General features: G+C 36.4%; 1 protein-coding gene across 1 annotated transcript; it reads left to right on the top strand.

Moving 5' to 3' along the window:
• The first annotated feature begins 904 nt into the window (after positions 1-904).
• On the top strand, positions 905-12,660 carry LOC131069568 (uncharacterized). The gene is made up of 2 exons (XM_058005069.2): positions 905-968; positions 11,726-12,660. Exons 1-2 carry the CDS (start codon positions 905-907, stop codon positions 12,658-12,660), a joined length of 999 nt encoding a protein of 332 aa, XP_057861052.2.
• The last annotated feature ends 472 nt before the right edge of the window (positions 12,661-13,132 follow it).

Below are 13,132 nucleotides of genomic sequence, written 5' to 3'. Positions count from 1 at the left end.
TAGAAATAAATATATAATAATCTCTTTTTTTTAACAATTGGAATATGAAAATAGAGATGAAACAAATGGGAATAGAAACAGTCGTCAATGTACATCTCAACAAGTCTCTCATTCTGAAAGACAAGAAAGGCATCAAGTTAATCCCCAATCAAATGAGAGATATAATCATCTATTTGTAAGAAATATTGAGTTCAATATTCAAAATGAAAATTCAGGATCAATAGAACATGTACTAGAAACACCACAACATGGAAGTCAAACAGAAATGAATGTGGTTGTACAAAGTACTATACAAAACATACCCAACCCAAATGGTATGCTTCAATCAGATTTTAGAAGATTCCAAATGCAGTTTTGAATTCAATTAGATGGATTTAGAACTCCAAAGATGTGTTATATTTGTCAAGAATCTTATCTTGGAATCAAAGTATATCGCAACTCTGAAGGACCTGTATGCAACCGATGTCGACAAGAGAGAGGAAATCATAGATTTTTATCGTCAAATAATATGGATCCTGGCCCTCAACCAGAAGAACTTTCAAAATTGACACAAGTAGAAGAGATGTTGATTGCACATATCAACCCAATACTATAGGTTACACATGCAACTGGTGGTCAATTTAAATATAAAGGACACACGATTAGCTTTCCACAAAATCTAGAACAAATTTCTCAAATTTTGCCACATACAATAGAGCATTTACCAATCATTATTGTCCGAAAAAGGGATCAACATGGCACAAATTATAACTTTACAGTCAATAGGGATCATGTGTACAAAGCAGTTAAATACAAAATAGAGCATGACAAGTTTTATGCAAATATTAGAATTGATGAAAATGCTCTCAATGATTTGCCAAGAAATTTTGATAAAAATATTTTCAATAAATTGAAAACAGTGCACATGGAGTTTGATTCTGATGCAAATGAAGTCATATTTGTGGGTCTAGTCATTGAGTTCGATGAAGGTAATATAATAGAACACACAACATTAATGGCTTCAAAACCACCTAATGCCCAAAGAGAAATGGAATTAATCCATGGATGGGTTAATAGACCTAATGCAAATTCAACAACATTGATTGAATGGTTAGGTATTAGTACATCTAATATTAATGAGTATATCACATCAAGATTACTTGATATGGCATTCCCAACATTGTTTCCTGATGGTAGATGTGACTGGCTAGAACCACGATTGAGGCGAGTGCATTTGCATGAATATGTTAAACATCTATTGCAATATAGGGATCATTGCTTTGGCCAACATCCAAGATTTAGGTATTTTATGATGAACATGATTATGAGACACCGTGCACAAAATTCATCTACAGTGTTTGCAAAAAGAAGTTTTCAAGATATGCCAATCACCATAAATTAGTTGCGTCAGCATATGCAAAACATGCCACACAATAATCTAGCTGATAGGTTGATGCGGTTTGGAACATCATTGAGGGGTACAAGGTCATATTGGGCTAAATGTCGTGTAGAGTTGACAAATATGCTTCATCAAATTGGCTCTCCTACAATATTCTTCACATTAAGTGCAACTGATATGTATTGGCTAGATTTGCATGCACTAATGCCAGGAGCAACAACAGCAACTCCACGTGAAGCTGAAAATTGGAGAAGAAAAAATGTAATAAACTATGCTCATATAGTCACACATTACATGCACTTAAGACATTCATTATTCAAAAAAGAAATTTTAGAAAAATGAATGAATGTTAAAGATTATTGGTCAAGATATGAATGGCAACATAGGGGGTCACCACATGTGCATGGATTCATATGGATCAATGGAGCACCCAATATGGACAACATTGACTGGTCAAATGAGGAGGAAAGAAAAAGTATTGAGAGATATTTTCATTCCATTATCCATGCATGGAATCCTAGAGAAGATTCCCATCAAAGAAATATTCAGGCATGTTTATATAGTCATTTCAACATATATATCTAATATTAATGACATGCTATATAGTTTATCATATAAGTAATTGTAAAGCGGAAAATCGTGATCGAACCCTAGTTGCTCTCCCCTCTTCCAACTCCAAGGAGAGAGAAGGGAGATTCGCTAGGGTTGATGGTTTTCACTTAGGGGAGAGACTTTACATTCAAAAGAGGGGTTGAAACCCACAAGATCCAATCCCACGCAATGCAAGATTGGATGCTAAATGAGTTTCAAAGGTTATGACAGCAAGGCTACCCTCTTTTGTAAAGAATGTGCATAGAAGAATTAAGCTAGGAATGCATAGGAAGTGACAAAGATTCGCTTATAAACTGAGATAGGGATATAGGATGAAGCTGCGGACCTGGAATTAGCAGTAAACTGTCGATACGGCGCTGTCCTGCAAATTTGAGCAAAAGTTGTCGGGACAATGGCACTCGGCGCCACGGTCCTCCGAAAAATCCACGAAACAAAGGGGGATCTATTCGTCTCTGCACAAGGATTCCAGATCTTCAATTTCAGCTGCGTACCTGCAACCTACACACAGAAAAGCGAAGACGATTGGGGGGTTAGGGATTAGGGGTTTGCCTTTAGGTCAAACCCCGGTTTTGGAATTAACCAAGAAATGAGCAAGTGCTGTAAATGTAAATGTATGTAATGTAAAACAAGTACTAATACCTTGTTGTAAGGATGTGTGTATCCTTATGTGCGAAGGTATAGATGTTGTTGTCTGTTGTATGTTGTATGTTGTATGTAGCATGTAGTATGTGATCTCCTCTTCAATGGTTGAATCCTTGTCTTGAATGCAACACTTAGCCTTGAATGGAGACTTGAAATGATCAATTGCTTGAAGGAATGCTTGAATGCTTGAATGCTTGAGTATAATTTCCATGCCTTTTCCATCATATCGAATGAAAGAGGAAAATGTAGTTTATATACTTGTCATTTAGGGCTGATAGACTGATTTTCCCGACCTTAGGCCGACCAGGAAAGATAATTTTCCAATTTGCAAACATAAAGACCCGAAGTCCAAAAGAGACCAGGCCCAAAATAGGACCCAGGGACCAAGGCACTAGGCGCCATGGTCCTGGGGGACCAGGGCACTGGGCGCTCTGGTCGCACCTCCCGGGACAGCAGGGTGCAAAGGAGGTTCAGGCCAGGGTGCAAGAAAATGCAGTTTTCAGTGTCATAATCAGGTTTCGGGGTCTCCATTTAGGTTGCGTTTTGCGCCGCCATCGTGAAGACCCAAATGCGGTCGAAATTGCAAGTGTCGCAATTTTAGGACGCTACATTTAGCCCCCACTTTAGCGGGAGTATAAGCGTACGCTCATACTTCCGGTAAAGTACAAGGAAACAACATTGAAAGACTTTCACCACGTCAAGGAGGCAAGATACACCAAGCCCCCAGTGGACTAAGGATCTTACGACTTCGATTGACAAAGTAAAAGGGAAGATCACGAGGGAGAACCATGACTATCAGTAGTAAGGTTCCCTCACTATGAGTCATGCAAGAAAGATATCAAAAATTTTCAAGGCAAAGCGGAGTTCTCCAAGAAATTTTCATGTATCCTGAAGGGATAGACAGGGTGTATGCCCCCCTACATTAAAGCGATCGCACACGCCTCAACGGGGGTGATTGTTTTAACGTAGTGATACACATAAGAAATGAGAAAGGAAAGGAGCACATTATCGCAAGGATTTAGCCCCCAAGTGTGAGATAAGCCCAAGGATAATAGACACAAAACACAAAGCACGAGGTGACTTCGCTTTCCTCGAGATCAGTATGCTGTATGATAATTCATGTATATCATATGTATGTATGCATAATTGTTCTTCATTCCCCAATTAAGGAAGGTCACCTAGAAGAAGGGAACACATGTGTCTTTTGAGTCAACATGAGAGAGATCGAGAGATCTCAATGCTTTGCATCATCCTCAAGTAGACAACACTAAGGATGACAAATAGAAGAATGAGAATAACATATAGAAGAAGTAACAAAAGAGAGGAGGAGAGAATCTGCTATGCTAATGTAACTAGTCTAGCACGTCATCTACCCCCCGATCTTGCTGATCAATGTTTCGGGAAGGCAGGGAACACGCTAGAGGAGGAACATCCAACAAAGTAGATGGAGCTATCACAAGATCCAAACAAGGGCTATGTTCATGTTCCAAGCCACGTTGTTCTTGTCTAGGAGCTAGGATAAGTGCTTTAAAAAATTCGTTAGATAAATGGTTATCAATATCAACAAGTTCATATTCACTATCAGAAGCAAGAGAAGTAAGATTTTCATCATGAATAATATTTTCATCTATAGCATCATCAAGATTTATAAAAATAGGGTCTTTAATTCGCACAGGATCAAGACCATCATGCATCTTATGTTTTGGAGATTTTGGAGAAAATGGAATAATGCTTGTTGAAGGTGTTTTTGGAGATTGCAAAGTTTGAGAAGTGGCTGCTTGAGCCGTAAGATGACGGTTTCGTCGGCGTTCACGTGCAGAACGATTATGTCTAGTCTTAGTAGGAAGTGGATAAGATTGAGGAGGAGGAATGTTCTCATCCTTATCACTTGGGTGTTTAGGTTGTGGTCTCTTAGGCTGGATAATAGGAGAAGAGGAAGGTCTCTTCTCTCTATAGAAGGAAGGAGGAGGAACTGCTCCATATAAAGGAGGAATTTTTGGTTTAGGAAGAAGACCAAGTCCATCATGACGAGGAGGTATAGGTCTACTCTTAGGAGGTTTATCAGACATAGACATAGTCACATCCATAGGGATGGGTTGGGAATCTTCTTGGGGAAAGACATTAGTTTTATCTTTCAAAGGAAGAACTTCCTTCTCAAGAATGATAGGAATATCAAGTTTAGGTGTTCTAGTTTCTCTTAGAGATAGGATCATATCTGTTTTCCACTTTTGATAAGATTTGAAAAGATGATCACTTCGCGAAGGAAGAAATTGGAATTGTTTAGGCCAAAAGTAATCAATAGGAACGCTAGAAGTTCTTTCAGCTGGTTTAAAGAGACTATGATTGACAGTAACAACTTCACCATTATGGGGAAATTTCAAACACTTGTGAATAGGAGAAGCAATAGCTTTCATGGAAGATAGCCAAGGATAGCCTAGCTTCACACGAAATTGTTCGGAAGATGGAATAATAGCAAAGTTCACATCAAGGGATTTGTTATGGACCTCAATAGGCAATGTAATAGAACCAATTGCAGGAGAAGAAAATGCATCAAATAGTTTCACAATCACATCTATTTTGTCATATATCACTTGATTCAATTGCAAAGTAAAAAGAAATTCTTCAGTAATAACATTAACCATGCACGAAGGATCAATAAGCACTCCACGGCAAGGTGTATTCTTGACTTTTGCAACTATGTATAAAGGACCATCAGGTGCCCTAATGGTTTCACTAGAATCAAATGTGATGGAAGGTTCTTTAGGGTTTTCTTGCTGCTCTACAAAGTTAATCACATTCGAAGCCATAGACACAAGACCAGCAGATGAGAGAGAGGAATCATTAGCCTCAATCGCATTAGAAGTATGGGAAGGTAATGGATCAGTGAAAATCTGAAGATTTTGGTTAGGAGGAGCTACAGATGTGTTGCCTTTATCATTCACTCCAGAAACAGAAATAGTATTATTATCAATCAAATCTTGAATTTTACCCTTTAAAGAAAAACATTTTTCAGTATCATGCCCAGGCTGACGATGAAATTGACAAAAAGCTTTGTTATCAAAATAAGGTGAAGTAATCTTTGCAGGATCAATTTGTCTTATAGGAGGAAGAGTAAGCACATTTTGTTGCAATAACATATTCATAATACTATGCAATGATTCATTCAAAGGAGTATACTTTCTTTCTTTCTTGAAAAATTTAGAAATAGGAGGCACACCTGATGCTGCATTCACATTGTTGTTGATGATGTTTTCATTGAATTTGATGGAATCTCTGTTCGGTTTAAACTTTCCAAATGGTTGTTGACTGCTATCACCCTTATCACTCAGAGCCATAGGATGTGATTGTTCCGTTTGACTCACAGTCAGTTGATAATTGTGAAGAGTTGCACACAACTGTTGGAAAGAAGTAAACTCAGAAAACAGAAGTTTGTCTCGGATATCTTTTTGTAAATTAGAAATAAATATTCTTTCAATATCATTGTCAGGCACTGGAAAAGAAATTTGAGCATACAAATGCTTATATCTACCAATGAAATCAGTCACTTTTTCTTTAACACCTTGTTTACAATGCATTAAATCAATCAAAGTAACTTTAGGACTTATAATGTTTTGAAATTGTTGAATGAAAGAATTTGCAAGTTTTTCGAAAGAAGTAATAGAATAGGAAGGCAATGAGCAATACCATTGTCGGGCTTTGTCTCTTAATGTTCTAGTAAACAATTTTGCAAGCAACCTTTGGTCATAAGCAAAATCGGTACATATTGTTTGAAAAGTCTTAACATGTGTTAGAGGATCACCTTTACCATTATAAAGCTCCAAATGCGGGATTTCAACATGTTTAGGGGGAATAGCTCGAACAATGTCAAGAGAAAGTGGGCTCGCAACATCAAATGTGGGCACACTAAACTTAGATTGATTCATAGAGGCAATTTGTTGCTGTAAAGAAGAGACAATTTGTGCAAGATTGTTAATGGTCGCTTCAGTCCAAGAGTGCATATTAGATGTGTTAGATTGAGATGGAGGTGTTATGTTATTGAAAGAAGGTAGAGAGTAAGGTGGTGGGACCCTATGATAATTAGTCATAGGAGATGATTGGATAGGAGGAACACTACAAGGAGGAATGGAATGATTGAATGAATTGCCCCCTTGCATCATGTTCATTTGCGGAGATGTAATAGGAACACTCATTGAAGGAATGAATGAAGAAGTCGGATTAATTGAAGAGGAAGGATTGCCCCCATGACTGGTGATCACAGGAGGAATGTCTTGTGTAGAAGTACCCATTATGTTTGATGTAAAGGTAGGTATGCTAGCAATAGAAGTCATCAAAGGAATATAATGATTGACTTGTGTAGGAGGTTGTGTATAACCTAAAGATTCGGCACAACTCTTCATAGGCATCACATTCGAATCCACGATGTGTGCAATACCACGCAAAATATCAATTCCATTCTTATCACTTTGAAGCATACGTTTTAGACCCTCAATTAAAGGAAGAGCTTGACTATCGGGGTATTCTTGAGACATCCATTGTCGAAAATCGTCAAATTGGTTATCCAATTTCGAAAGTTGTTCTTCAGAAACCTCATGGAGAGCTTCTTCATCATTAGGAGGATTAGAGGAATTACCCATGTCCTCGTTAAAAAGGCTATTCAAATTAGGTTCCATCTCCTAAGTAGTTAAACCTCGGAAAGATTTAATTCTACGGCTTCATCTAACGGGAATAGTGTAAGTAGGGCTTATTGTTGTAAAACTCATGCACTAGAGAAAGAGAGAAAGTTTTGAATTTAGAGGTAGCAATTTTTAGTAAAATCAGCCAATCTTCTGGATTTAAGCTGTTAAATGCAATCACGACAGTCTCTCGAAATTTCGGAAAAAATGTTCGGGACCGTGGCGCTCGGAGTGCAACACGGTCCTTGCAACTTTTTTTGAAATTTGTAGCGATGAAAGGTATGATGATTTTAAAGCTAATCTGAAAAAATTGAGTGATTTTACGATCTGTAGATAGGCCAAATTAAAGTTGCAAATTCAAAATTGAACCCTATCAAGATTGTCGAAAAATGCAAAATTTGAATTTTGAAAAAGAGAGGGAAACTGAAATTTTGAATTTTATGATTTTAGAGGGAATGTTAAGAGCAATGCAAATTTTGAAATTCAAAAGTTGACTCAATTTCACGCAAAATTCAATTTTGAAAGCGGAAATCAAAGTTGTTGTAATTAAGCACTTAATTTCAAAAGTCACAAATTGCAAGAATTTGAATAAAGCACTGAAATTTCGAATGAATGCAAACACACTTTTCATATTTAGGACAGTAAGAAAACAATTTTGACACAAAATTTCAATTTCGATGATTTTTGAATGATTAGAAGCGTTAATCCAAGCAATCACAAGACCAACTTTGACTGTAATTTTGAAAGTGTTAGATTTGATAAAATCAGCCAAAATTCTGGATTTTAGCAGGAAAATACAGTAAGATTTCGCTCCCGAAATTTCGGAAAAAATGTCGGCGACGATGGCGCTCGGAGTGCACACGGTCCTCGCAACTATTTTCCAAATTTTCAGGGATGAAAGATATTGTGATTTTATTGCGGAAGCCAAAGTTACAGCTGATTTGGAAATGTTTTGATCAGTGAAATTGTCGGACAAAGGTTGAATCAAGAGGGTTTCAAAAATTAGGGTTTTAACACTTAACCACTTAATTTTCAAAATTAAAGCACAAATATGAATTGATAATTTGTAATAGAAGGGTAGATCTGAAACAAGCATTAACATTTAGACATTTCACAAGCTTAATTAGTAGAAAGAAAATTTAGGGTTTTTATGCAATTAACCTCTAAAATTTTGCAAAAGATCAACATGGAAATGTAATCAAGGAATCCAATTTTCAGATCTAACCATGAATAATCAGAAAGGATGTTCACGTTGGGTTCACCAAAATGTAAAGCGGAAAATCGCGATCGAACCCTGGTTGCTCTCCCCTCTTCCAACTCCAAGGAGAGAGAAGGGAGATTCGCTAGGGTTGATGGTTTTCACTTAGGGGAGAGACTTTACATTCAAAAGAGGGGTTGAAACCCACAAGATCCAATCCCACGCAATGCAAGACTGGATGCTAAATGAGTTTCAAGGGTTATGACAACAAGGCTACCCTCTTTTGTAAAGAATGTGCATAGAAGAATTAAGCTAGGAATGCATAGGAAGTGACAAAGATTCGCTTATAAACTGAGATAGGGATATAGGATGAAGCTACGGACCTGGAATTAGCAGTAAACTGTCGATACGGCGCTGTCCTGCAAATTTGAGCAAAAGTTGTCAGGACGATGGCACCCGGTGCCATGGTCCTCCGAAAAATCCGCGAAACAAAGGGGGATATGTTCGTCTCTGCATAAGGATTCCAGATCTTCAATTTCAGCCGCATACCTGCAACCTACACACATAAAAGCGAAGACGATTGGGGGGTTAGGGATTAGGGGTTTGCCTTTAGGTCAAACCCCGGTTTTGGAATTAACCAAGAAATGAGCAAGTGCTGTAAATGTAAATGTATGTAATGTAAAACAAGTACTAATACCTTGTTGTAAGGATGTGTGTATCCTTATGTGCGAAGGTATAGATGTTGTTGTCTGTTGTATGTTGTATGTTGTATGTAGCATGTAGTATGTGATCTCCTCTTCAATGGTTGAATCCTTGTCTTGAATGCAACACTTAGCCTTCAATGGAGACTTGAAATGATCAATTGCTTGAAGGAATGCTTGAATGCTTGAATGCTTGAGTATAATTTCCACGCTTTTTCCATCATATCGAATGAAAGAGGAAAATGTAGTTTATATACTTGTCATTTAGGGCTGATAGACTGATTTTCCCGACCTTAGGCCGACCAGGAAAGATAATTTTCCAATTTGCAAACATAAAGACCCGAAGTCCAAAAGAGACCGGGCCCAAAATAGGACCCAGGGACGAAGGCGCTGGGCACCATGGTCCTGAAGGACCAGGGCGCTGGGCGCTCTGGTCCCACCTCCTAGGACAGCAGGGTGCAAAGGAGGTTCAGGCCAGGGTGCAAGAAAATGCAGTTTTCAGTGTCATAATCAGGTTTCGGGGTCTCCATTCAGGTTGCATGTAGCGTCGCCATCGTGAAGACCCAAATGCGGTCAAAATTGCAGGTGTCACAATTTTAGGACGCTACAGTAATATATTAAATTTTTCTATTATCAATTGTAGCGATTCCAAAATTTTGTTTAGCATCCATGTCTCAAAAATATGACACAACTTGCAGAGATGGATATTGAACATGACTATGAAGAGATACTAAACTGTGTAGAATGACACACGATCTACAAAGAAGGTGCATACCTATGAAAAAAAGGGGGAAGGATGGTTTGCAGGTAATTTTTTATTATCAAATAGTATCAGTATATCAATATATAACGACTACTTAGACAAATAAATGAAATAATTAACTCACATTAATATTGATTATAGGTGCAATGCTCCTTGGCCATTGAATTTGAGGGGATCTAGATTATATCAAGACATAGAAATAGGTGAAAAAAAAATTGAACCGGCAAGAAATGATGACAAAGTGAATTCACATAACTGCCACATACTGCAATTGTGGAGAGCAAATATAGATTGGCAACCTGTTCTTTCCAAGCATGCAGTAATCAAATACATTGCAAAGTTTGTAGCAAAAGCCGAGAAAAGCTCAGAAACATATCAACAGATGTTGATACGTATTTCAAACATGGAAAACCCTAATGACTTAGCTGCATGAGCATATAGAAGGCTTCTAACAGAGATAATTATAGAAAGAGACATTGGAGCTCAAGAAACATGTCACATGTTATTAGAACTTTCGTTGATGGAGAGCAGTAGAAGATTTGTTAATCTAAATGTGTCACGTGAAGTTTTCAAACCTGTAACAGTAAATAATGAGGAGAATGATAATGAACAAACAAAATCTTTCATTGATGGATATAAAACAAGGCCTATTTCTATGGAAGGTGTCGCATTGATTGATGTAGCCAAATCATGGATATACAATCCTAGAAGAAGAGGTGACAACAAATGGGGGACAAGACAAAGAGCTGCTATTGTTAGAGTTTTTCCATGATTTTTAAACATTCTTTCACGTGATTTAGATAAATGGATTGACTTCTGTTTATCAGAGTTATTACTCTACAAACCATTCCCTAACATTGAAAGAGATATTGGTCATGACAATGACTCCATAAAAGCAAAATGGGAGTCATTTAATTATAATCCTTGGCATGTGGAAAGAATAATAACTATACAAAATGTTGAAGCTACCAGTGATTCTGAAAATGAAGAAAATGGAACTATTCAGCAAAATACTATAGAGCATGAATAGGAGATTATATCTAGACTTCATCAAGGTCAAGATATGCAACATTCTGAAGTAGATATGTTGGGAAAAAGGGACATTGATAGAAATACAGATTGGTCTAACGAATATGAAGGTGAAGAGTACACAGTTAGAGCAATCAATTTCATAAACAACATGAAGGAGCATGGATGTCTCATCTATGATGATATACCACAATGCATCAACTACAGAACCCTCAATGATAAACAACAAAAGGCAGTCAACATAATTATGACACATTATTATAGAAATCGAGAAGGGATGCCTTTGTTCATGATAATTCAAGGAACAATAGGAACAGGAAAATCATATCTGATTGGTGCCATTAGTCAATCTTTTCAAAATGCAACAATGCCATGTCATTCTCCCCTTCTATTACTTGCACCAATAGGAGTTGTAGCCTTCAATATAGGAGCCTCTACAGTTCATTGAAAACTAAAAATTCCAATAAGAGATTTTTCTAAACTAGAAGGAACAAGGCTTACAATTTTTCAAGAAATGTCACATTTCAAATACATTTTGATTGGTGAAATGAGCTTCATTGGTCAAAACATGTTGGAGAATATAGATTCTTGACTGAGACAAGCATTCCCACAAAGTGCAGACATGAGCTTTGCGGGTATATTTCAAGTATTACTAATAAACTCATATGTATTAGATTGATATAATATTTGTATATAGTTTAACAATAATTTTTATTGATTATCTTCTAGGTATATCGATGATTTTGGTTGGAGATTTGGGCCAGTTACCTCTTGTGAATGATAGACCAGCATATGATAGCAATAGAAGGGCAAAGTTATTATGGGAAGAATTCAAAACTATGATTACTTTAGATAAAGTATTCAGACAAGATGGAGAAAACATTCAACAACAGAGGTTTCATCAACTTTTGACAAATCTAAGAGATGCAAACCCAAAAATTGATGACTGGAAGTTGCTGATGATGAGAACCCCTATTACCTTAGATGTTGCAAGGAACAATTATTTTGATAATGTTGTCCACTTTTTCTCTACAAATGAAAATGTTCATAATCACAATAAGAGAATGCTATATTCATTGAACCATCCCGTTGCACATAGTCTTGCAATAAGAGCAAGAAGTGTTAATACAATAGAGGATTGTTCAAATGATGAACTTGATCTAGAGTTGTTGATCAATAAGAATTCAAGGGTGATGCTGACTTCAAATCTTTGGATACAAGTAGGTCTTGTAAATGGAGTTCTAGGGTATATTCAAAAAATAGTTTACAAACCAGGAAGTGCTCCTCCTGAACCACTTACATATGTGTTGGTTGAATTTGATAGTTATTCTGGAATGCCATTTGAAGATCATCATCCAAATATAATTCCAATAACACCAATACAAAGGGGTGGAACACTTCAATTACCATTAAGATTGGCATGGGCATTGACAATACATAAGTCTCAAGGATTGACTCTCTCAAAAGCTACAATTGATATAGGATCAAGAGAAAGAATAGGATTGACATTTGTCATAGTATCTCATGTGAAGTCTCTAGAAGGTCTTAGAATAATGCCACCATTCACATATGATCATTATGAAAAAATGAAAAATGGCAAACAACTTTCCAAGCGAAAAGCTGAAGAAAATAGACTCAAATTTTTAGAAGATAATTTGATGTAATATATTTTTCTTCAAATTTGCTTCAATTAGAAGTTTTATAGTAATTTATAAAAATGTTAAGACTACAAACTTAATTATTGTTAATGAATTAATAAAATACTATATTTTTGTTAAGATGTATTAAACTCATATTTGAGCATGCTTATTTCTTACAATGTTAATGGTTTACTATTGTATTTGCAAAATTTTGTACTTTACTATGTTTACTACTATGACCCATTGTTAGTTGCATTACAAGTCATCATTTGTAGTTGAAAATGGTACAACTTAATTTTTACAATGTTATTTCTTGTTATATATCTATAATTTTCAAAACTTGAACTATGTGAATAAATTTTTTTTACTAACAATACTATTTTATTTAGGTTTAAATTGATGAATAGTTGACATCATAGTGAATTTAAATTAAATATCAAACTTAATATGTTATATGCATAGCCTTCCCTTATATAGCTTTTACTATCATATTTTT

The sequence above is a fragment of the Cryptomeria japonica genome, chromosome 3 (assembly GCF_030272615.1).
Source record: "Cryptomeria japonica chromosome 3, Sugi_1.0, whole genome shotgun sequence".
NCBI classification, from domain to species: Eukaryota; Viridiplantae; Streptophyta; class Pinopsida; order Cupressales; family Cupressaceae; genus Cryptomeria; species Cryptomeria japonica.
The sequence above is the reverse complement of the archived record's forward strand: the minus strand, read 5'-3'. Positions and strand labels throughout refer to the sequence as shown.

What these genes read in the sequence shown, in the direction of transcription:
- LOC131069568 (XM_058005069.2), top strand. Translation starts at nt 905, where the DNA reads ATGGAGTTTGATTCTGATGCAAATGAAGTCATATTTGTGGGTCTAGTC. An exon ending in AGTCATTGAGTTCGATGAAG is followed by an intron (nt 969 to 11,725) that starts GTAATATAATAG and finishes ATTATCTTCTAG; the next exon opens with GTATATCGATGATTTTGGTT.